This window comes from Erpetoichthys calabaricus, chromosome 14, assembly GCF_900747795.2.
Source record: "Erpetoichthys calabaricus chromosome 14, fErpCal1.3, whole genome shotgun sequence".
Taxonomy (NCBI): domain Eukaryota; kingdom Metazoa; phylum Chordata; class Cladistia; order Polypteriformes; family Polypteridae; genus Erpetoichthys; species Erpetoichthys calabaricus.
The window spans coordinates 28,906,469-28,931,044 of record NC_041407.2 but is presented as its reverse complement, the minus strand read 5'-3'; the positions used below and the strand labels follow the sequence as shown (position 1 = coordinate 28,931,044).

Sequence of the window (24,576 nt, the reverse complement as noted above, 5' to 3'; positions counted from 1 at the left end):
AAAAAGAAGCTTGGGAAGGATGTTCATCTTTACAATATTGATTCCCCTCCTAATGGGAGATATTGAGTAGACTGTCTGTTCACATCTTGTTCAATTTTTTACAGGAAGGTGCAGGGAAACGGGAAGTTTTGGAACTAGGTGTTGGCAACCCTGGAACGTTGGCAGTTGTTTGGGACCGATGCGATCTCGTTTAGAACCCCTTGCCATTAGTTATAATGGAGCAGTGGAGTGGTGCGCAACAAGCCTTTTATAAGAATGGTGATAGTGGGACTGCTGCGCAATGGGAATTTCAGCGTCATTACCAGTTAGGACTTCACAATCGTTTCCCAACTGCTTATGCGATTGCAACATGGGTGTATGATTTCGAGGAAATGGCTTCAGCCTTAAAAAACAAAACTTTGCATACTGCCCGACAGTCGATGGCAGCTATTCAACGATTGTTTGGAAGGCGCGTCATTTCACACAACGGTGACATTCTGTGGCCTCCAAGATCCCCAAATCTCACTGTGATTTTTTTTTTTTTTTGTGGGGACATCTTAAAAGCCAAGTGTACCGCACATGTCCTGCAACCACTGTGGAACTAAAAAGGAGGATTGAAGAGGAAATTGCTGGCATTCCTCTTGACATGTTATGTCAAGCAATGCAGAATTTCCACAACAGGCTGTCAGAATGTGTACAGAGAAATGGACAACACCTTCATGATATTTTCTTCAAAACATAAAATGAATATTACCATCATCAATTGCATATCCTGTACAATACATTAAATGTATTTTGTAATGTGTTTATTCATGCATTAAACATCAGTTGAAAATTTCCTGTTTCCCTGCTCCACCCTGTATTTAAACAGATCTGATAATATAAATTGATAGATGCTCTGTCTAATATTGTTTCTTTTGAAATTCTGCTAGTGCATTAAGGACTACTGGTAAGGAAGTTTGTGGGTCTGATAAATACAATACCATATCATCTGCATATAGTGATCTTTTCTGTTCAAATCCTTCTCTGATAATCTCCTTTATATCTGATGCATTTTGAAAGTGAATGCCAATGGCAACTGCAGAAAACAATGGTACCATGTTATAGGCTGAACTAGGTTGAGATAATGTTGTTAAAACAAACAGAGGGTTCTGGACTGGTATAGATAGTTTTACCCATGCATGCATGTTTGGGCCAAACCCAAATTTGTGCAATGTGGTGAATATCAAATGCTTTATCCGTGTCCAAAGATAATAAGATCACTGGTGTGTTAGATTTTATGGGTGAATATATTACATTAAACAAATGCTGAATATTAGAAGCCAAGAGTCTGCCTTTAATATATCTGGTTTGGTCTTGTGATATTACAGAAGGAAACACTTTCTCGATCCTTTTAGCTAGAACTTTGAAGAATACCTTAACATCATTATTCAGAAGATCATAGTAAATTTAAATAACAAACATACTCCATGATAGATAATAACACACACATAAGAAACTCTGGTCAAGATGAGTCCATGAGAGGACAGTTAGCCCACCACCTTGTTTTAGGGACTTCATTTGGTCAGTGCTTGCATAATATGTGCTGTAGGCTGTTGGGGGGATTGTCATTTATGAGGCTGTTGTCGTGTTGATTATAATATTTCAGGTTTCCTATCCTGGGCAAAATGTATTGTTTAATGAAGCTTTTTTCTTGAGAGAAAGGCTGTTGAACAGAATAAAAGAAATCAATGTGTGGTCACACTTTATAATAACTTTCAGCAGTATGTCATTAGTAATCATTATCCAACTATTAATTAATGTAAATCACAAGAGTTATTCTGTAATTAAGTTATTATTTGTATATTTGGTAACATTTAACAATAATCTTATTAATAATTCATTAATAAGATTATATAATTGCTTCTTCATATTTTTAATCATCATTGGAATACCTAGTCTAAACTAATTATTCATTATAAAGGTTTGTAACTGTTTATTCATGAAAGTAATGAATGCTATTATAAAGATAGATAGATAGATACTTTATTAATCCCAAGGGGAAATTCACATACTCCAGCAGCAGCATACTGATAAAAAGCAATTTTAAATTAAAGAGTGATAAAAATGCAGGTATAACAGACAATAACTTTGAATAATGTTAACGTTTACCCCCCCAAATGGAATTGAAGAGTCGCCTAGTGTGGGAGAGGAACGATCTCCTCAGTCTGTCAGTGGAGCAGGACAGTGACAGCAGTCTGTCACTGAAGCTGCTCCTCTGTCTGGAGATGACACTGTTCAGTGGATTCTCCATGATAAAAAAAAAAAAAAAGTGTTGCCCAGTTCTTTTTAATATCGATAAACACAAAAATCAAGTTTGGGAAGTGGTCATATTAGAATGATGTCCACATAAACATCTTATGAAGGAGACTACATAACCAATACACTGTAGGCTTGTAAACTTAAATAAGTTATATCATGCAAAGGGCTGCAATTTGAAGTGAAGGTTAACATCCACACTTGATGTTGAAGAAGAAGAAAGATGTCTCTCTATTATAAAATAAAATCTTGGAAGGAGACGAGACGTGATTGTCTCAGAGACAATGAGATGAATGTTCTTGCCAAGTGATGTAACCACGTCCGTTGGCCGGAAGCCCTGCAAGAAAAGAGCTTATGCAAAGAGATTGGAAAAGTCCTGCGTGGTTATGTCAGACACATTTCTTGTAGAGAGAAAGAAACAATATTCACTCATGGACAGTTATACATTGCTTTGTCACAATGTAATTCCAAACACAGAATCAAAATTCAATGCGATATTGATGGAAAGGTAAAAGCGAAAAGAGCAGCAGCAGCAATCCAGCAGCTGATCGAGCAAAGAGGAGGTAAAAAAAAAAAAAAAACGGTATGTGTTTCACCATTGTATCACGCTTAAGAGGGGGTGTCGGAGGAGCGGTCACATCTCCTTGGGGTGCGTTCAGCCCCTCTCTTCACAACATGAGCGGCAGAGATGCAAGTGGTTGGCATGTAGTGCTGGGAGGGACGGAGTGGGCGAGCAAAGCGAGCAGAGGGCAAAGCCCCCTAGTTTTGTATGAAAACAGTAACATGTTACTGTTCTTATTTGTATCACAACACCAACTTTTTTAAATTCCTAAGTGCACCATCAGGTCAGTGGTTGGCACCAGTAAGTCAGTCAAGATAAGCCACTCCATCCTGCTCTTCTTAAGCATAGTATTATTTCCCAATCTCACACACTTAAACAGGTAGCTGAGTAAAACAAGTACTCCATAAATACAGTAGATCAAAACAGGATATGCAAAATTCTATACAAGTTCGCTGGGCAGTGTTGGAGTAGTGATGAGTGAAACCTGTGGAGTTCGGCAAAATAGTGGAAATGTTCACAAACTTCACTGAACTCAGCAAAATGCATTGAAGTTAATGAGGAAGGAGGAACTGAACCAGTTTTGTGTGGATTATAATAATGCAATGATCTTTTAAGTGTCCCTGAAGGCTAGGAAAGCGTTATTTCACACTGTCCCATGTGTTTCCTTCCTCCGATGGTGGGGGCTCCTTTAAGGTTTGTTTTGATTCACTGCTGGGCCACGTGAGTGGTGCTTTGGTGAGTGAGTGGGCACGCAGGGATCAGCATCATATGCTATTGCTGCCAAGTAAAAAGCGCAGATCCCTGGGTGCTCAGAGTTCCAATCTGATTACTGCCCAGTCTGTGCTACATAGCAAATAGCATCTATGTAGAATAACAAAGTACAGTCATGAAAAAGTTTGGGAACCCCTCTCAGCCTGCATAATAATCGATTCTACTTTCAACAAAAAAAGATAACAGTGGTATGTATTTCAGGAACATCTGAGTACTGGGGTGTTTTCCGAACAAAGATTTTTAGTGAAGCAGTATTTAGTTGTATGAAATTAAATCAAATGTGAAAAACTGGCTGTGCAAAAATTTGGGTCCCCTTGTAATTTGGCTGATTTAAATGAGTGTAACTGCTCAATACTGATTACTTACAACACCAAATTTGTTGGATGAGCTCGTTAAGCCTTGAACTTCATAGACAGGTGTGTCCAATCATGAGAAAAGGTATTTAAGGTGGTCAGTTGCAAGTTGTGGTTCCCTTTGACTCCCCTCTGAAGAGTGACAGCATGGGATCCTCAAAGCAACTCTCAAAAGATCTGAAAACAAAGATTGTTGAGTCTCTTGGTTTAGGGGAAGGCTACAACAAGCTATCTCGGAGGTTTAAACTGTCAGTTTCAACTGTAAGGAATATAATCAGGAAATGGAAGGCCACAGGCACAGTTGCAGTTATACCCACATCTGGCAGGCCAAGAAAAATACAGGAGCGGCATATGCACAGGATTGTGAGAATGGTTACAGACAACCCACAGATCACCTCCAAAGACGTGCAAGAACATCTTGCTGCAGATGGTGTATCTGTACATCGTTCTACAATTCAGCGCAATTTGCACAAAGAACATCTGTATGGCAGGGTGATGAGAAAGAAGCCCTTTCTGCACTCAACGCCACAAACAGAGTCGCTTGTTATATGCAAATGCTCATTTAGACAAGCCAGATTCATTTTGGAACAAAGTGCTTTGGACTGATGAGACAAAAATTGAGCTATTTGGTCATAAAAAAAAGTGCTTTGCATTGCGGAAGAAGAACACCGCATTCCAAGAAAAACACCTGCTATCTACTGTCAAATTTGGTTCCATCATGCTGTGTGGCTAGTTCAGGGACTGGGGCCCTTGTTAAAGTCAAGGATCGGATGAATTCAAGCCAATATCAACAAATTCTTCAGGATAATGTTCAAGCATCAGTCACAAAGTTGAAGTTACGCAGGGGCTGGATATTCCAACAAGACAATGACTCAAAACACAAAGGCATTCATGCAGAGGGAGAAGTACAATGTTCTGGAATGGCCGTCACAGTCCCCTGACTTGAATATCATCGAAAATCTATGGGATGATTTGAAGCAGGCTGTCCAGGCTCGGCCACCATCAAATTTAACTGAACTGGAGAGATTTTGTATGGAAGAATGATCAAAAAGACCTCCATCCAGAATCTAGACACGCATCAGAAGCTATAGGAGGACAGCGTCTAGAGACTGTTATATTTGCAAAAGGAGGCTCAACTAAGTATTGATGTCATTCATATCTCTGTTGGGGTGCCCAAATTTATGCACGTGTCTAATTTTGTTATGATACATATTGCATATTTTCTGTTAATCCAATAAACTTAATGTCACTGCTGAAAATACTACTGTTTCCATAAGGCATGTCATATATTAAAAGGAAGCTGCTACTTTGAAAGCTTAGCCAATGATAAACAAAAATCCAAAGAATTAAGAAGGGTTCCCAAACTTTTTCATATGACTGTATATTAATAACTAGCAAAATACCCGCGCTTCGCAGCGGAGAAGTAGTGTGTTAAAGAGGTTATGTAAACATATATATACATAAACATATATACTTATATACATATCTACATATACACATATCTACATATATACATATATATATATATATATATACATATACACATCCACATATATATACATATATCAACATATATATACACATACATATACACACATACATACATACACACATATATATATATATATATATATATAAATATATATACTGTATATACACATACAGACATATATATATATATATATATATATATATATATATATATATAGCAAAATACCCACGGTTTGCAGCGGAGAAGTAGTGTGTTAAAGAGGTTATGAAAAAAAAAAAAGGAAACATTTTAAAAATAACGTAACATGATTGTCAATGTAATTGTGTTGTCATTGTTATGAGTGTTGCTGTCTTTTATATATATAATATACACACACACACACACATAAACATATATATACATATAGATATATATATACATATCTACATATACACATATCTACATATACATACGTATATACACATATACACATCCACATAAACATATATATACACATACAAATTTACATATCTACATATACATATATATATATATATATATATATAGACATACATATATACATACATACATTCACATATATATATATATATATATATATATATATATATATATATATATAAACTGTATATATATATATATATATACATATATATATATATATATATATATATACATATATATATATATATATATACATATATATATATATATATATATATATATATATATATATATATATATACTGTATATACAGTGGTGTGAAAAACTATTTGCCCCCTTCCTGATTTCTTATTCTTTTGCATGTTTGTCACACAAAATGTTTCTGATCATCAAACACATTTAACCATTAGTCAAATATAATACAAGTAAACACAAAATGCAGTTTTTAAATGATGGTTTTTATTATTTAGGGAGAAAAAAAATCCAAACCTACATGGCCCTGTGTGAAAAAGTAATTGCCCCCTTGTTAAAAAATAACCTAACTGTGGTGTATCACACCTGAGTTCAATTTCCGTAGCCACCCCCAGGCCTGATTACTGCCACACCTGTTTCAATCAAGAAATCACTTAAATAGGAGCTGCCTGACACAGAGAAGTAGACCAAAAGCACCTCAAAAGCTAGACATCATGCCAAGATCCAAAGAAATTCAGGAACAAATGAGAACAGAAGTAATTGAGATCTATCAGTCTGGTAAAGGTTATAAAGCCATTTCTAAAGCTTTGGGACTCCAGCGAACCACAGTGAGAGCCATTATCCACAAATGGCAAAAACATGGAACAGTGGTGAACATTCCCAGGAGTGGCCGGCCGACCAAAATTACCCCAAGAGCGCAGAGACGACTCATCCGAGAGGTCACAAAAGACCCCAGGACAACGTCTAAAGAACTGCAGGCCTCACTTGCCTCAATTAAGGTCAGTGTTCACGACTCCACCATAAGAAAGAGACTGGGCAAAAACGGCCTGCATGGCAGATTTCCAAGACGCAAACCACTGTTAAGCAAAAAGAACATTAGGGCTCGTCTCAATTTTGCTAAGAAACATCTCAATGATTGCCAAGACTTTTGGGAAAATACCTTGTGGACTGATGAGACAAAAGCTGAACTTTTTGGAAGACAAATGTCCCGTTACATCTGGCGTAAAAGGAACACAGCATTTCAGAAAAAGAACATCATACCAACAGTAAAATATGGTGGTGGTAGTGTGATGGTCTGGGGTTGTTTTGCTGCTTCAGGACCTGGAAGGCTTGCTGTGATAGATGGAACCATGAATTCTACTGTCTACCAAAAAATCCTGAAGGAGAATGTCCGGCCATCTGTTCGTCAACTCAAGCTGAAGCGATCTTGGGTGCTGCAACAGGACAATGACCCAAAACACACCAGCAAATCCACCTCTGAATGGCTGAAGAAAAACAAAATGAAGACTTTGGAGTGGCCTAGTCAAAGTCCTGACCTGAATCCAATTGAGATGCTATGGCATGACCTTAAAAAGGCGGATCATGCTAGAAAACCCTCAAATAAAGCTGAATTACAACAATTTTGCAAAGATGAGTGGGCCAAAATTCCTCCAGAGCGCTGTAAAAGACTCATTGCAAGTTATCGCAAACGCTTGATTGCAGTTATTGCTGCTAAGGGTGGCCCAACCAGTTATTGGGTTCAGGGGGCAATTACTTTTTCACACAGGGCCATGTAGGTTTGGATTTTTTTTTCTCCCTAAATAATAAAAACCACCATTTACAAACTGCATTTTGTGTTTACTTGTGTTATATTTGACTAATGGTTAAATGTGTTTGATGATCAGAAACATTTTGTGTGACAAACATGCAAAAGAATAAGAAATCAGGAAGGGGGCAAATAGTTTTTCACACCACTGTATATATATATACTGTATATATACATATCTACTTAGTGGCTCCTGTATTTAGGATATAGCAGGTTGGATAATGGACGGATGGACATTTGTATGCATAGCCCCATTTGCCCGTTTTCGTTTTTTTTCTTTCTTCAGTAATATTTCAGCAAACCCGGAGCTTGTGAGTTCAAATCCTGGTACTGACACCACTGTGTGACCCTGAGGAAGTCACTTCACCTGCATGTTGTGCAAAAAACAAAAGTAATGTAACAAATTGTACCTCAGATGTTGTAAGTTGGTGGAATAAAGGCATAAGTAAAATAGATAAATATGTATTATACACATAGGAACTATTCATTTATTTTCAGTTAAGTCATCTGCAGCAAACTTTTATAAATGAGGGTTTCTGATTTTTAGATAGTGCAAACTGTTTCTTCTTTATTGACGTTTTCTCTTGGAGAGCTTTTTTCATTTTATTGAAAATGAAAGCAGCAGCTGCCAAAATATGTAGCTTTTTTATTAATTTTTCAACATTGTGTAAAATAAATGTATAAAGTAACATAAAAAGTTTAAATACTGGTTATTCTTTTACACTAAAATATTACTACAGAGATAGAAAAAAAGTAAAATGGATATGTTCTTTTTCTTTAAGGAGATTAAATATTACTGAAGAAAGAAAAAAAAAAATTAAACAGCCAAATGGGGCTATGCATACGAACTTAAAATGTTTAAATAAAACAGAAATATATATTTTATTTTTACTTGCTTAACTTGTGGAGGGTGTATCCTGTAGCAAAGCCCTAACTTTTTTCGTGAAAGCCCGTTTCAGTCAATAAGTGTTAAAAAAACGTGTAAAGATATTGACAATAAGCTAAGTCATCTGCAGCAAAGTTTTATAAATGAGGGTTTCTCCTTTTTAGACAATAAGCTACGCAAACCCAGGAAGACATGGAATCGTTTAAATCAAGTATCATTACATCTTCCTTTCTTAAAGAGAAGTAAGGCAGTACTTATAAGCTTACATATTTATATATAGACATACATATATATATATATCTATATCCGAAGCCGTGCAAGCACACTCTTTTGAGAATGCAACGTATAGTTGTACAGAAGAAAAGCAATCTTGCCTCAAATGAATGGCAACCTTTTGTAGGTCTATGAAGTTAATTTAAAGTTTACGTTTACGCGGTGCTTTCTTTCCGAAGTACCTGCACTCATGAATATGTCTGTATGTGTCAGTCGGTCAAATCCACGCGCTTCGCACCGGCGAAGTACCGCTTTTAAATTTTTATTAAGAAGAAAATAAAACGTTTTTAAATTGAGGGAAAATATACTAATAACAGTTTGCCTTTACTCAAGTGATCACTTCGAGCTGACTTGGTGGCCAAGTGTAAGCGTTACCTGGAAGTAAGCACCCATACAATCAGATTGTGAATCAGACTACGAATGCCGTGAATGTAATTACACACTCACTGCACTTGCTTACGGTAATCGAACCTCAGACGTCAGCGCTAGAGGGGCTTAGCAGCGGTGAAGTATTGGTTTTAAATTTTAATTAAGAACAAAAGAAAACCTCAGAGGTTCGATTCCCGAAAGGGAGTGAAGTGAGTGTCCGGCTACCTACCAGGTAAAGCTTATGGTCGGACAGCAAGTGACGTAACATCAGCCACGGTGCCTTCAGTTGTGAGAAGCAGATCATAGAATGATTGAAAATAGTTTTGCATTTACCTTTTTAGTAAAAGGCGAGCTTTTAAGCCTGAGAAACCACCCCGTAAATGCACACGTTTAATTGCACATGTGTTAATATGTATGGTTACACAGTATTAAAAGACAGTGAAGAACGTGATTTACCTTTGTTCCCGCGTTTCATAAAAGGCGAGCTTTTAAGCCTGAGAAATCACCCCGTAAATGCACACGTTTAATTGCACGTGTTAATATGTATGCTTACACAGTATTAAAAGACACTCAAAAATTAACGTCATTTACCATCAGCCATGGTGCCTTCAGTTGTGAGAAGCAGATCATAGAATGATTGAAAATAGTTTTGCATTTACCTTTTTAGTAAAAGGCGAGCTTTTAAGCCTGAGAAATCACCCCGTAAATGCACACGTTTATTTGCACATGTGTTAATATGTATGGTTACACAGTATTAAAAGACAGTGAACAACGTCAGTTACCTTTGTTTCTGCGTTTGATAAAAGGCGAGCTTTTAAGCCTGAAAAATCACCCCGTAAATGCACACGTTTAATTGCACATGTTAATATGTATGCTTACACAGTATTAAAAGACAGTCAAAAATTAACGTCATTTACCTTCGTTCCCGCGTTTGACTCGTGCTGTAAATCTCTTCCTTGTTTTTAGGTCACGTGATTACGTAGGAGGCGTGATGACGCGATACGTGACTCCGCCTCCTCCATTACAGTATATGGACAAAAAATATGTTCCAGTTATGACCATTACGCGTAGAATTTCTAAATGAAACCTGCCTAACTTTTGTAAGTAAGCTGTAAGGAATGAGCCTGCCAAATTTCAGCCTTCCACCTACACGGGAAGTTGGAGAATTAGTGATGAGTGAGTCAGTCAGTCAGTGAGTGAGTGAGTGAGTGAGTGAGTGAGTCAGTCAGTCAGTCAGTCAGTCAGTCAGTCAGTGAGGGCTTTGCCTTTTATTATTATAGATTTTCTCATTATGGTCAGGTAGTGTACCCCTCAAAATGAAAATACTGCAGGTTTTCTTTTTTTTTTAAATGCATGTGGAGTAGCAGTTGGGAAGTGATGCCACAAACATGTGCAGCAGATCAGGCAGCATTGTAAAGTGTGAGATGAAGTAAGGGGTGAAAGTTCAGTGACATCCCCATCAATTATGGCTGCTACAGGTCTGTGATGTGATAATGGCCTCACAGGGCATCGTGCAGCACTGTAAAAAAAATGCTGACCACATGGCAAATTTTTAGTTAAATTTTAAATGCTTTTGCAAATTTTGCTGATCAAGAATAGTTGAATATGAACAAAAAAAAAATGGAACTAAGAAAATAACACTTTGAAATAGCACATAGAAGAGGACTGTCCTATTTCAATAAAAAGATGCACACCTCACAAAGCCAGCTCAAGATAAGGGAGTAGGGGCATCAGTATTAGTGGTGCCTACTCTAAACTTCAAATCCTACCTAAGTACCATGTGAATCACATTAAGGAAAAGAGTGAAAGTAAAAAATGGATGTTTTACTTGACAATATGCAACAGCATGGATAATAGATAGATAGACAGATAGATAGATAGATACTTTATTAATCCCAAGGGGAAATTCACATACTCCAGCAGCAGCATACTGACAAAGAACAATATTAAATTAAAGAGTGATAACAATGCAGGTATACAGACAGACAATAACTTTGTATAATTTTAACGTTTACCCCCCCGGATGGAATTGAAGAGTCGCATAGTGTTGGGGAGGAACGATCTCCTTAGTCTGTTAGTGGAGCAGGAAAGTGACAGCAGTCTAACGCTGAAGCTGCTCCTCTGTCTGGAGATAATACTGTTCAGTTAATAAACACCAGTATCAGCTTTTGTAAGGCCAAAAGGAGTTTTGCAATGATAAGCCTCATAACCTGAAACACACTGAATGTTGGTTGGACATGCAAGTAAGACTTTGACTGTACTCTGTACAAAAGTCACCAACCACTCCAACAATATTGGAAATTTAGCCTGGAATATTGGAGTTAGCTGCTTTTATATTATGTATTTAGAAATCAAATGTGAGAGCTAAGAAAACAGCTAACAACAAGCCATGGATTACAAGTGACATCAAAGGCCTTTTGAACCAGAAGAAAAGGGCTTTTAAAGACGCTGATCAGCATGAGCTCAAGTGCGTGCAGAAGGAACTCTGAGTCCAGCTCATGGCGGTGAAGGAGCAGTACAGGAGAAAGCTGGAGCAGAAGTTGCAGAATAACAGCATGAAGGAAGTGTGGGATGGAATGAAGATCATCACTGGCTGCAGCTTGAAGCGGGGTGCCACCATTGAGAGAGACGTGAAGAGAGCAAACCAAATGAACAACTTCTTTAACAGGTTTGACCATCCTAACACACTCTCACCTCAGAGTACTACACCCTCCACCCATCCTTCTGCTGATACGAGCATAGGAGAGACATCCCCACCCATAATTACAGCAGTGCAGGTGAGCAAAGAGCTGAGGAGACTTCGTGCCAGCAAAGCAGCGGGTCCAGATGGAGTATCGCCACGACTGCTGAAGGCTTGTGTGTTGGAGCTGGGGAGTCCTCTACAGCGCATCTTCAACCTGAGCCTGGAACAGGGAAGAGTCCTGAGGCTTTGGAAAACATCTTGTATCACCCCAGTCCCAAAGGTATCACATCCTAGTGAGCTGAACGACTTCCAGCCTGTCGCTCTGACGTCACATGTGATGAAGACCATGGATCGGCTGCTGCTTCACCATCTGAGGCCACAGGTCCGCCATGCCCTCGACCCTCTGCAGTTCGCATACCAGGAGAAGGTGGGAGCGGAGGATGCCATCATCTATATGCTACACCGATCATTCTCCCACTTGGACAGAGGCAGTGGTGCAGTAAGAATTATGTTTCTAGACTTCTCTAGCGCCTTCAACACCATCCAACCTCTGCTCCTTGGGGACAAGCTGACAGAGATGGGAGTAGATTCATACCTAGTGGCATGGATCGTGGACTATCTTACAAACAGACCTCAGTATGTGCGTCTCGGGAACTGCAGGTCTGACATTGTGGTCAGCAACACAGGAGCGCCGCAGGGGACTGTACTTTCTCTGGTCCTGTTCAGCCTATATACATTGGACTTCCAATACAACTCGGAGTCCTGCCACGTGCAAAGGTTCGCTGACGACACTGCTATCATGGGCTGCATTAGGAGTGGGCAGGAGGAGGAGTATAGGAACCTCATCAAGGGCTTTGTTAAATGGTGCGACTCAAACCACTTACACCTGAACACCAGCAAAACCAAGGAGCTGGTGGTGGATTTTAGGAGGCCCAGGCCCCTCCTGGACCCCGTGATCATCAGAAGTGACTGTGTGCAGAGGGTACAGACCTATAAATACCTGGGAGTGCAGCTGGATGATAAATTGGACTGGACTGCCAATACTGATTCTCTGTGCAAGAGAGGACAGAGCTGGCTATACTTCCTTAGAAGACTGGTGTCCTTCAACATCTGCAATAAGATGCTGCAGATGTTCTATCAGACAGTTGTGGCGAATGCCCTCTTCTACGCAGTGGTGTGCTGGGGAGGCAGCATAAAGAAGAAGGATGCCTCACGTCTGGACAAACTGGTGAAGAAGGCAGGCTCTATTGTTGGCACGGAGCTGGACAGCTTGACATCCGTGGCAGAGCGACGGGCGTTCAGCAGGCTCCTATCAATTATGGAGAATCCACTGCATCCACTGAACAGTATCATCTCCAGACAAAGGAGTCTGTCACTGTCCTGCTCCACTGACAGACTGAGGAGATCGTTCCTCCCTCAAACTATGCGACTCTTCAATTCCAGACGGGGGGGGTGGGGGGGGTAAACATTAACATTAAATTATTGTCTGTTTTTACCTACATTTTTATTACTCTTTAATTTTTTTTTGTATCAGTATGCTGCTGCTGGAGTATGTGAATTTCCCCTTGGGATTAATAAAGTATCTATCTATCTATCTATCTATCTATCTATCTATCTATCTATCTATCTATCTATCTATCTATCTATCTATCTATCTATCTATCTATCTATCTATCTATCTATCTATCTAACAGTAATTTAAATGATTTTAATAACCTACTGGCTTTCCTAATCTATTAGCTACACTGAAAGCACTTGGTCTATCTTGATGAAGATAACTTTCACAGTGGAAGGAAAAAAAAAAACAAAACACATCAGAACCAATAGGATTGGCCTACCAGTGTTCTCTGGCTCCTCCCATCTTTTTTGCATGCAGTTTGGCAGCTGCATGATGAGGGCGCAGGGAAAATAAAAATGGCAGTTTCAAATGGTAGCATCACTCAAACATTTGTGTCACTTGCCTTCTTGTGTTTGACTGGTGCCCTGCTTAAGGCTGATTCCTCCATTGTGCCCAATGGTGCCAGGATTGCCCCTGATGACCCTGAATTTGATTAAGTTAATTTAAGACTTTATCTTTTTTTATTTTTTCTTTCAAATTTGTGCACGAGTCATCGTTTTGTTTATTTTGATTATAACATTTACTAAATAAACAATGTTCATTTTTTCTTTTGACATATTTCAATGCGAGCTCAGACTGACCGGCACAATAGTTTTGGTTTACCCGGGGGGGGGATACAGACTGAGGAGATCGCTCCTCCCCAACACTATGCGACTCTTCAATTCCACCCGGGGGGGGTAAACGTTAACATTATTCAAAGTTATTATCTGTCTGTATAACTGCATTTTTATCACTCTTTAATTTAATATTTTCTTTATCAGCATGCTGCTGCTGGAGTATGTGAATTTCCCCTTGGTATCTATCTATCTATCTATCTATCTATCTATCTATCTATCTATCTATCTATCTATCTATCTATCTATCTATCTATCTATCTATCTATCTATCTATTATATAGTGCCTTACACATCTATCTATCTATCTATCTATCTATCTATCTATCTATCTATCTATCTATCTATCTATCTATCTATCTATCTATCTATCTGTTATATAGTGCCTTACACATCTATCTATCTATCTATCTATCTATCTATCTATCTATCTATCTATCTATCTATCTATCTATCTATCTATCTATCTATCTATCTATCTATCTATCGCCACATTTGCAAGATGGTGTATTTATTGCACAGAAGTCGTGTAGGGCCCTAGGGTGGAGAGACGTATGGCTGTGAACAAGAATCTGTTTTATGCTGTTTACAAAAATTCCATTTACACACTCATTAAAACATAAGGCATTTGACAAACAAAAGGAGACCATTCTATCAATTGCTGGGTTTTTAGGTTTTAGTTTACCAAGACAATTGTTTAGCAACTAACGAAATCTGACAACATGAGAATCTGAAATGTATCCGTTACCTTTAGACTTGTCTTTCTTCTTAGATACATCCCAGCCATCAAAGAAACTCTGGAATCAACAGAGAGAGAAATGAATTAGCAGCATACCAGATATTATTTCATATATTTCCCAAACAGGCAATGTCTTCTAGTTTTCACATCACATTCATTTTTCTATACATTTTCTGTATTGCAAATACATGATCTTTGTCATCGTATTTAAATTATATCACTTAATTTCTTAAGTCAGGCTGTATTATGAACTGCATTATAAATCAAATAACAATTTTATTAGGTACAACCAATAGTAAGTTGAACTCCAGAATTTATTGGGTCAGTAGCCTCGAGAGTGTCACACTGGGATACTGGCTCACGTCTAAAGTGTCCAGCAGTTGTTATCTTGTTCCTTTCAATCTGCAGATACTAAATTGGATTCAGATGTGTTGACTGATGAGCTTACTTCTCTGTCATCTTTCTTGCACCAATTCCAGGACTTGTTGCATTATCCTGCTAGAAAGCCTATTTGAAGATGGTAACTTTATTAGTGATATTCAGATATCCTGCGATATTCTCATACAATGACTGCTACGTCACCCGTGTATCCTCTTCACATATTTTATAGCCAACAAGCTGTGCATTCTAAAATGCCTGTTTCAGTGCCACTGCTATACTTACCTATTTCTGCAGCCTGTTGGTATTCATTCCTGCACAAGTCATTTCATTGCTCTGTTGCCACCTTACACCAACGGCCTCTTTGAGACAGCAGGACTGCTGCTGCTTGCATGTCTTGTGTGGTGAGCAATTGTTGATACACCTGTGACACTGGTGTGTGTGAAAACCCAGCAGGGCTCCTGCTACTGATACACTCGTGCAGGTGTGCATTCAAAGCCACTTAAATCTTAAAACTGTCACAGACTGAGCAGTTAGTTATGTGGGAAGAGCACTTAATGAACACTTGGCACAAGGTGCACTTATGCATTTTTTTTTTTTTTTTTTTTTAGAAGGACAAATTCAGTAAAATGAATTTACTGTATTTGCACAAATTACCTGTCAGCATGACAAAAGTAAATGCCAGCAGCTGCTACAGCTCTAAAAGATTTAAGGTGTCATTAGATGAAGAGTATAATTTCTCACAGCTAGCTAGTGGCAGGGTGGGAAGTCTCAGACTTTGAGGGTCACAGTGTCTGTTCATTTCATTTACCAAGTGCTTAATCAGTGGCTAATTCATGGCTTTAAGTGAATGAAAAGCAGCATTATCTATGACCCTTGAGAAGTCAGATTATGCAGCTCACCTCGACAGGCTAGGCAATGCACTCATTCAGTTCTGTTACTTTTTACATCCTTTAACAAGCATTATAAAGTTACTTAAAAATTCACCTTTAATTTAGCAAATGTAATTAACACAGTAAGTATGAAATGTGCAAAAAGGATGTCAGTTTGAGAACTGCAACATTCAAAAGCATTCATTCATGCCAATGCCATATAATAAATCTTGTGAGTTTTTTTCTGTTATATTAAAAACATTTAGTAGAATAAACAAACAGCAGCAGTTCAAATGAGTCCAAAGCTTTCTGGATGTTCTGTCTTACCGTGTAAGCAGATTTTCTCGCTGCCTAATAGGTAGTTGAGGACTTACTGTAGGAGGACTGCCGGGATTCTACCACAGCCACCACACTGCTTAGATATCTCTGCACATCATCAGGTCATTTAAAATGGACATGCAGGCTGATCTGTATAGCGAGACGGTGCACTGAGCTCCCCTCTTCACATTTAACCCTCTCGAAGGACTGCTAATCTAAGGTATTTACTTCAGCCCTAAACCGATTTAAGCACAGAGAGTCTCCAAAGCAGACTGAAAGTGGATAGGCAGGGTAGAAAATGGAAGAATGGAATGCACTGGCATACTGGAGCACCAGCAACATGCTGACACATTTGATCTGTACTTGTGTGTAGTATAAAACTGCTTGAGGGGAGTAAATATAAAAAACATAACATGCCAATTGTACTATTAGATAAAATGAAACAACTATTTTTAGTTAATGATTTTGCCCTTTGCAGTTAATTTGTATAACATTTGCTTTTGGTGTGGAGTGGTTAGCGCTGCTTCCTCGCCCATCCAGTGTCCTGGGGTTTGACTCCTGCACCAAGTCATTGTCCTTGTGGAGTTGACACATTTTCCACTGTCTGGATTTTCCACTGAGTACTACAGTTTTCCTTCCATCTTTCCAAAAGCATGCAAGCCAAGCAGATTTTAATTTTAATCCTGTGCAAATATTTATCAAGTGTCTCACAGTAGGAAAACAGTCCTAACTGGCTAAAAAATCTGAATGAATCTAATTTGGTCCTACTTTTAGGAGTAGGAGTAAAAATATTTTATCAATTTCAATTATTTTATCAAGAGTTAGGAGATCTTGTGAGCTGTCCTGGATAGCCAGGAGCTCCAAAAAGATTATGTTTAGGCAGACATCCCAGGAAAGGCTGCAGAATGAACTTGTAAAAGGATATTGATTTGACAGAGATGGAGTAATATTCGTAACAAATCTTGTCTATCATGTGATTGATCCATTTATACAGAGAAACCGTGCACTGACAGCCGAAATTAAAGTGTTAGTAATATTACAGTTTTGGGCCACAGGGAAAATGTAGGTTTGCAGTAATGATGATTTGGATTTGTCACAACCAACCATTTCTTGAAGTTTGCTCCAAACTTTGAATGTCTTTACAACACATGAGGTAATATGCAGATGTATACATTTTCCCACCATTCCATGAGAGGTAATGTTAAACAAAGTTGCATTCATGCAAGTCGACATGCACATAAGGTCATTTTCTTACACACCTATCTACTGTTTCATCAAACATAATACTTCTGGGGGATTTCAATATACATATGGATAATATCAATGTCCCTATTACTAGACACTTTACATCCTGCCTTGAGAGTTTTGGATTCCAGCAGCATACTGATGTTCCCACTTATTCCAAATCACATATCTTGGACTTGATTTGCTGTTCTGGAGTTACTCCGCTTCATTGTACTGCAGATGAACTCCCCATAACTGATCACTTTCTTATTTCATTCAATGTTAAACTTGCACTTTCCAATACTAAGCTTTCCCGTCTCATGTCTTTCCGTAATATTAAGAATATTAACTTGGACTCTCTTTCCTCTAGTATTGATTCCCTTATGGACAGTCATAATTTATCCACTCCTGAAGAACTGGTCTCACACTATAACACTGGACTCAATGGTATTCTTAACTCTGTCGCTCCATTAAAAACTAGATCTGTTTCTTTCTCCTTTTCTGCTCCCTGGTTCACGCCTGAACTTCGGCTTTTGAAAGCCAAAGGCCGGCAACCTGAATGGTTGTATAAAAAAACTGGACTCTTTGTTCACAAAGAAATGTACAAAAACCAAATACTTTATTACAAGGACTGTATTGCCCAAAATAAATCTAACTATTATACTCACATTATTTCTTCCAGTGAAGGCAACACCAAATCAATGTTTTCACTGCTTAATAATATCACACAACCCCCGGATTCTTTACCTTCTCACCTTTACTCAACTGATTTTTGGAATTCCCTTATGTCCTTTTTTAATGAAAAAATCCAGAAGATTCACCAGTCTCTGCGGTGGGTTGGCACCCTGCCCAGGATTGTTTCCTGCCTTGTGCCCTGTGTTGGCTGGGATTGGCTCCAGCAGACCCCCGTGACCCTGTGTTCGGATTCAGCGGGTTGGAAAATGGATGGATGGATGGATTCACCAGTCTCTCTGTACGGATTCCTCCAGTACTTCATTTGAATTTCACCCACCAACTCACTCATTTTCCTCTTTTCAGCTTCCTACTTTCTCAGAAATCTCAGATCTCGTCTGTAAGTCTAAGCCATCCACCTGTCAACTGGACCTCCTCCCTACAGCTCTGGTCAAAGCCTGCCTCCCCTCTCTGGTCCCCCTTATCTCTGCTATAATCCACTCTTCTCTTACCACTGGTAGTGTTTCGTCATCTTTTAAAACTGCTGCAATAACCCCAATACTGAAAAAACCTGGTGCAGATCCGACTAATTTCAGTAATTTTCGTCCTATTTCTAATCTACCCTTCATTTTGAATTTCCCCTTGGGGATTAATAAAGTTTATCTATCTACAGTAATCCCTCGCTATATCGCGCTTTGACTTTCGCGGCTTCACTCTATTTTATACGTAAGCATATCTAAATATATAACGCGGATTTTTCACTGCTTCGTGGGTTTCTGCGGACAATGGGTCTTTTTACTTCTGGTACATGCTTCCTCAGTTGGTTTGCCCAGTTGATTTCATACAAGGAACGCTATTGGCGGATGGCTGAGAAGCTACCCAATCAGAGCACGCAGTTAAGTTCCTGTGTGCTGATTGGCTCAGCGACGGAGTGCCGAATACGATCCCGCTGCGTTAACCAGGAAGTCTCGTCTCGCTCATTCAGCATCAACGTGTTTCGCTGTGTAAAGAGTTAACTTTTGTGCTCTTTTGTGTTTATCTTTGTGCATAGTCAAGCCCTTCGTTATGGCTCCCAATCGATCTGCTCCTGCTACTGCCCAAGCGCCAATGGAAGATGCTAACGATTGCCGAAAAGGTAAAAGTTTTGCATATGTTGAAAGAAGTGAACAGCTACACCGCTGTAGGACGCTATTACGGCATCAATGAGTCCACGATTCTTTTTATTTAAAAAGGAGGAAAAGAATATAAGATCTACAGCCGCAGTGTCCTTTAACCAGGGAGCAAAATGAGTTGTAAGTGGACGTAATAAGGCGGTAGTCCGGACGGAATTTGCTTTAGGGATTTGGATTGAAGAGTGATGGAAGGAGAACAACGGCGGTGCTACACAGTCGCCTGAAGAGGCACATTTAGAAGAGTACGCTGTAACGCTCTCTTTTGTTGTGCAGTAAAATTAAACTCATCGTTATCGGACAAGTTGTCGTGTCATTGTTGGTGAGTAACCATAATTAATTTTCTACGTACAGTATTTAGTACATGTACGTACGTTTAGTGTCACTGTACACACATTTTGTTGTACTGTATACAATTTATCTTGCATTGTACGTATTTATTGCTGGTGGCCTGTCTATCGTAATGGCTGTAACATATGTGATATTGGAGACGCTCGGTATCTTTAAAATAATATTTACGCTTTACTGTATATAAACAGTGTCATTACATACATAATTTCAACGAATCTCACCTAATACCTAAGAGAATACAAAGGGTTTATGCTGTATAACTGTGCAGGAAATGTTTATAAGAGTGTGGGAGAGTTTGTAAGGGCTTAAAATATATAAAAATAACCATATAAACATATGGTTTTTACTTTGCGGATTTTCACCTTTCGCAGGGGGTTCTAGAACTCAACCCCCGTGATCAAGGAGGGATCTATCTATCTATCTATCTATCTATCTATCTATCTATCTATCTATCTATCTATCTATCTATCTATCTATCTATCTATCTATCTCCAAAATTCTTGAAAAAATAGTGGCTATTCAACTTCATTCTCATTTATCTCAAAATAATCTGTATGAACAGTTCCAGTCTGGTTTTCGTCCCCTCCACAATACAGAAACGGCAGGCACTTATAAAAATGACTAATGACCTCCTTATGGCAGCTGATTGTGGTTTAATTACTATTCTCATCCTCCGTGATCTGAGTGCAGCCCTTGACACTATTTGTCATACTACTCTTCTCAATAGATTATCTTCGATTGGCATTACCCACACTCCACTAGACTGGTTCAGATCCTACCTCTCAGGCCGCACTCAGTTTGTTCAGCTTAAAACTTTCACATCCCAACCCACCGGTGTTACTTCAGGTGGGCTTTGTCCTGGGGCCCCTCCTTTTCATTATTTTCCTCCTTCCCCTTGGTAATATCTTTCGTAAATATAACATTAGCTTCTCCTGTTATGCTGATGACACCCAGCTCTATCTCACTAGCAAACCTACTGCTTCCTTTTCACCCTCCTCACTTATTGATTGCATAGCAGAAATCAAATCCTGGTTTTCTTCAAATTTTCTTAAATTAAATAGTGACAAAACTGAGGTTCTCCTCACTGGTACAAAATCAACATTATCCAAAATCACTTTTCATTTGTTATTAATAATTCCTCTGTTTCCCCTTCCCCACAGGTTAAGAGTCTGGGTGTCATCCTTGACCGTATTTTATCCTTTCAGTCCCACATCAATAACATCTCCTGGCCTGCATATTTCTACTTGCGTAACATTTATCATATCCATCTTCCCTCACTCCCCACACCACTGCTCTCCTTGTTCATAGCCTTGTCACTTCTCATCTGGATTATTGCAGTTCCCTTTTCTTTGGTCTTTCTCGCAAATCTCTTTATAAGATTCAACTGGTCCAGAATTCAGCTGCCCGCATCATTACTAGAACCCCCTCTACTCACCATATCACTCCCGTTTTGCAGCAGCTTCATTGGCTTCCAGTTCAGTTCCGAATTCAATTCAAATTTCTCCTACTAACTTTTAAGGCTATCCACATCCTTGCCCCTCCATATCTGTCTGACCTCCTCCATGTTGCCATTCCCTCCCGCACCCTTAGATCTTCTTCCTCCATCCACTTGATTGTCCCCTTCGTCCATCTTACCACTACGGGGAGCAGAGCATTCAGTTGCTCTACTCCCCAGCTCTGGAACTCACTACCATCTGAGCTTAGAAATACTGAATCGTTTTCACATTTCAAATCTAAACTTAAAACTCATTTGTTTAAGACTGCTTTTTCTCTTTGATTACAATTGCTCTGTCTGATTTTAATTTTTGTATTTTAGTTTTGATTATAATCTGTGTTTTATCTAATGTTCGGTGTTCTTGAGCGTTTAGAAAGGCACCTACAAATAAATAAAATGTATTATTATTATTATTATTATTAAGTGTGAATAACACACATATGCAAATTGCAAGCAATACCACAGTATCAATACACAAACAGTCATGGATGCAAACTGTCCTGTAGTAGTGTAGCATTGCAGTAGCCAGCATATTAGCCTGAAGAGAAGCAGGACTGGATGGCTGATTGAGAGTGAAATGTCGCACAGGTACACTGTGTTCTGCATTCCACGATCCCCTGAAATATTCATGTTACACTTTACAGGGCCAGGAAGGATCAAGAAGGCAGGCGGAGACTCCCTGGGCACTGGATAAATAGAGCCTTGCAGAAGATAAGAGGGGATCACAGAGAAGGTCATGGCACACAACTCTGAAAGAAGATTGGGAGCTTTGATTGGGATGCCACTTTGCTAACCACGCAAGAATAGCTGTGGCTAGTTCTAGTAACTGTTATTTCACCAGGCGTTTCCTGTGGCCATACCAGCAGGAAGGTGATTTTTCTTAATGTACAGCTGTGAACCTTTTATTATTACAGAAACAGCCATGGTATTGGGATTAACTCATATTTGGTTTATGTATCCTGGACTTTTCATCATGGTGCTCATTACTGTATTATTCTTGATTTTGTTGCGAAGTGGCCCCGTTCAAAGCATGACTCTAGAGTACTTCATGTGAGTGGCATCAACCTTTTATTTGAGTGTAATCACGTCCTTTTGAATATCATTATTATCTTTGTGTTGAAGCCTTAGCATTAATATCATTAGTATAACTACAAAGCATCATCATTCAAAACAAACTACAAAACGTCATCATGAGTGCCATTTTCTGTCATGGGTGCCAAAAAATCGTCTTGCCATTCATTCTCAAAATCAAACTCCTACTCTTTGCTGGAAGTGCGTGTAGGATGCTTTAAAAGTACTTCTCATCAGAGTTTGAGGATTTCAAAGGTTTTGTGTACTGACTCCACAGCCTTGCTTCTTTATGTACTACTCTGGGTCAGGACAATTCTGAGATGCCCGATACATTTGTGTGCTGCTATTCCTGGGTGAGTTGGCTCTACAATTCACTGGCATCTGTTACAGGAAAGAGCAAAATTTTTCTCATAACATTCATAAAGACACTTTATTCCTGTTCTATGCTAAAACAGATTGTTTTGTTAAAGCAGTAACATTACTTGGTTGCTGAAAAATGTAACTTGTCTGTTAATGCTTTTGTATTTATTTAAGAATTAGTTTAAGTACAGAGTGTTAAAAGCCCTGCAGCATTGTAAGCCTAGAGTTTTAGGGATGTTTGGCTATGCATGTTTTTACTGGCAAGGACCAGTTTAAGATAAATGTATAATGGAGAACGGCTACTATACAGTTAGGTCCATAAATATTTGGACAGAGACAACTTTTTTGTAATTTTGGTTCTGTACATTACCACAATGAATTTTAAATGAAACAACTCAGATGCAGTTGAAGTGCAGACTTTCAGCTTTAATTCAGTGGGGTGAACAAAACGATTGTATAAAAATGTGAGGCAACTAAAGCATTTTTTTAACACAATCCCTTCATTTCAGGGGCTCAAAAGTAATTGGACAAATTAAATAACAGGAAATAAAATGTTCATTTCTAATACTTGGTTGAAAACCCTTTGCTGGCAATGACAGCCTGAAGTCTTGAACTCCTGGACATCACCAGATGCTGGGTTTCCTCCTTTTTAATGCTCTGCCAGGCCTTTACTGCAGCGGCTTTCAGTTGCTGTTTGTTTGTGGGCCTTTCTGTCTGAAGTTTAGTCTTCAACAAGTGAAATGCATGCTCAGTTGGGTTAAGATCAGGTGACTGACTTGGCCATTCAAGAATTTTCCACTTCTTTGCTTTAATAAACTCCTGGGTTGCTTTGGCTGTATGTTTTGGGTCATTGTCCATCTGCATATCATGAAACACCGCCCAATCAATTTGACTGCATTTAGCTGGATTTGAGCAGACAGTATGTCTCTGAACACCTCAGAATTCATTCGGCCACTTCTGTCCTGTGTCACATCATCAATGTGTCCCAGTGCCACTGGCAGCCATGCACGCCCAAGCCATCACACTGCCTCCACCGTGTTTTACAGATGATGTGGTATGCTTTGGATAATGAGCTGTTCCATGCCTTCTCCATACTTTTTTCTTGCCATCATTCTGGTAGAGGTTGATTTTGGTTTCATCTGTTCAAAGAATGTTTTTCCAGAACTGTGCTGGCTTTTTTATATGTTCTTTAGCAAAGTCCAATCTAGCCTTTCTATTCTTGAGGCTTATGAGTGGCTTGCACCTCAGTGCATCCTCTGTATTTACTTTCATGCAGTCTTCTCTTTATGGTAGACTTGGATATCGATACGCCGACCCCCTGGAGAGTGCTGTTCACTTGGTTGGCTGTTGTGAAGGGGTTTCTCTTCACCATGGAAATGATTCTGCGAAAATCCACCACTGTTGTCTTCCGTGGACGTCCAGGTCTTTTTGTGTTGCTGAGTTCACCAGTGCTTGCTTTCTTTCTCAGGATATACCAAACTGTAGATTTTGCCACTCGTAATATTGTAGCAATTTCTCTGATGGGTTTTTTCTGTTTTCGCAGCTTAAGGATGGCTTCTTTCACCTGCATGGAGAGCTCCTTTGACCCATGTTGTCTGTTCACAGCAAAATCTTCCACATGCAAGCACCACACCTCAAATCAACTCCAGGCCTTTTATCTGCTTAATTGATAATGACATAATGACGGACTTGACCACACCTGCCCATGAAATAGCCTTTGAGTCAACTGTCCAATTACTTTTGAGCCCCTAAAATGAAGGGATTGTGTTAAAAAAATGCTTTAGTTGCCTCACATTTTTATGCATTTGTTT

The 24,576-nt window shown here is 39.0% G+C and overlaps 1 protein-coding gene across 4 annotated transcripts in view; it reads right to left on the bottom strand.

The window, feature by feature from the left end:
• Positions 1-24,576, bottom strand: part of LOC114664826 (receptor-type tyrosine-protein phosphatase U-like) — a 1,094,815-nt gene that overhangs the window by 113,132 nt on the left and 957,107 nt on the right. For all 4 annotated transcript variants that reach the window (XM_028819112.2, XM_028819113.2, XM_028819114.2 and 1 more), the window contains one exon: positions 14,865-14,913. In XM_028819112.2, coding sequence (XP_028674945.1) covers positions 14,865-14,913 — 49 coding nt within the window. The remainder of the gene's footprint in view (positions 1-14,864; positions 14,914-24,576) is intronic.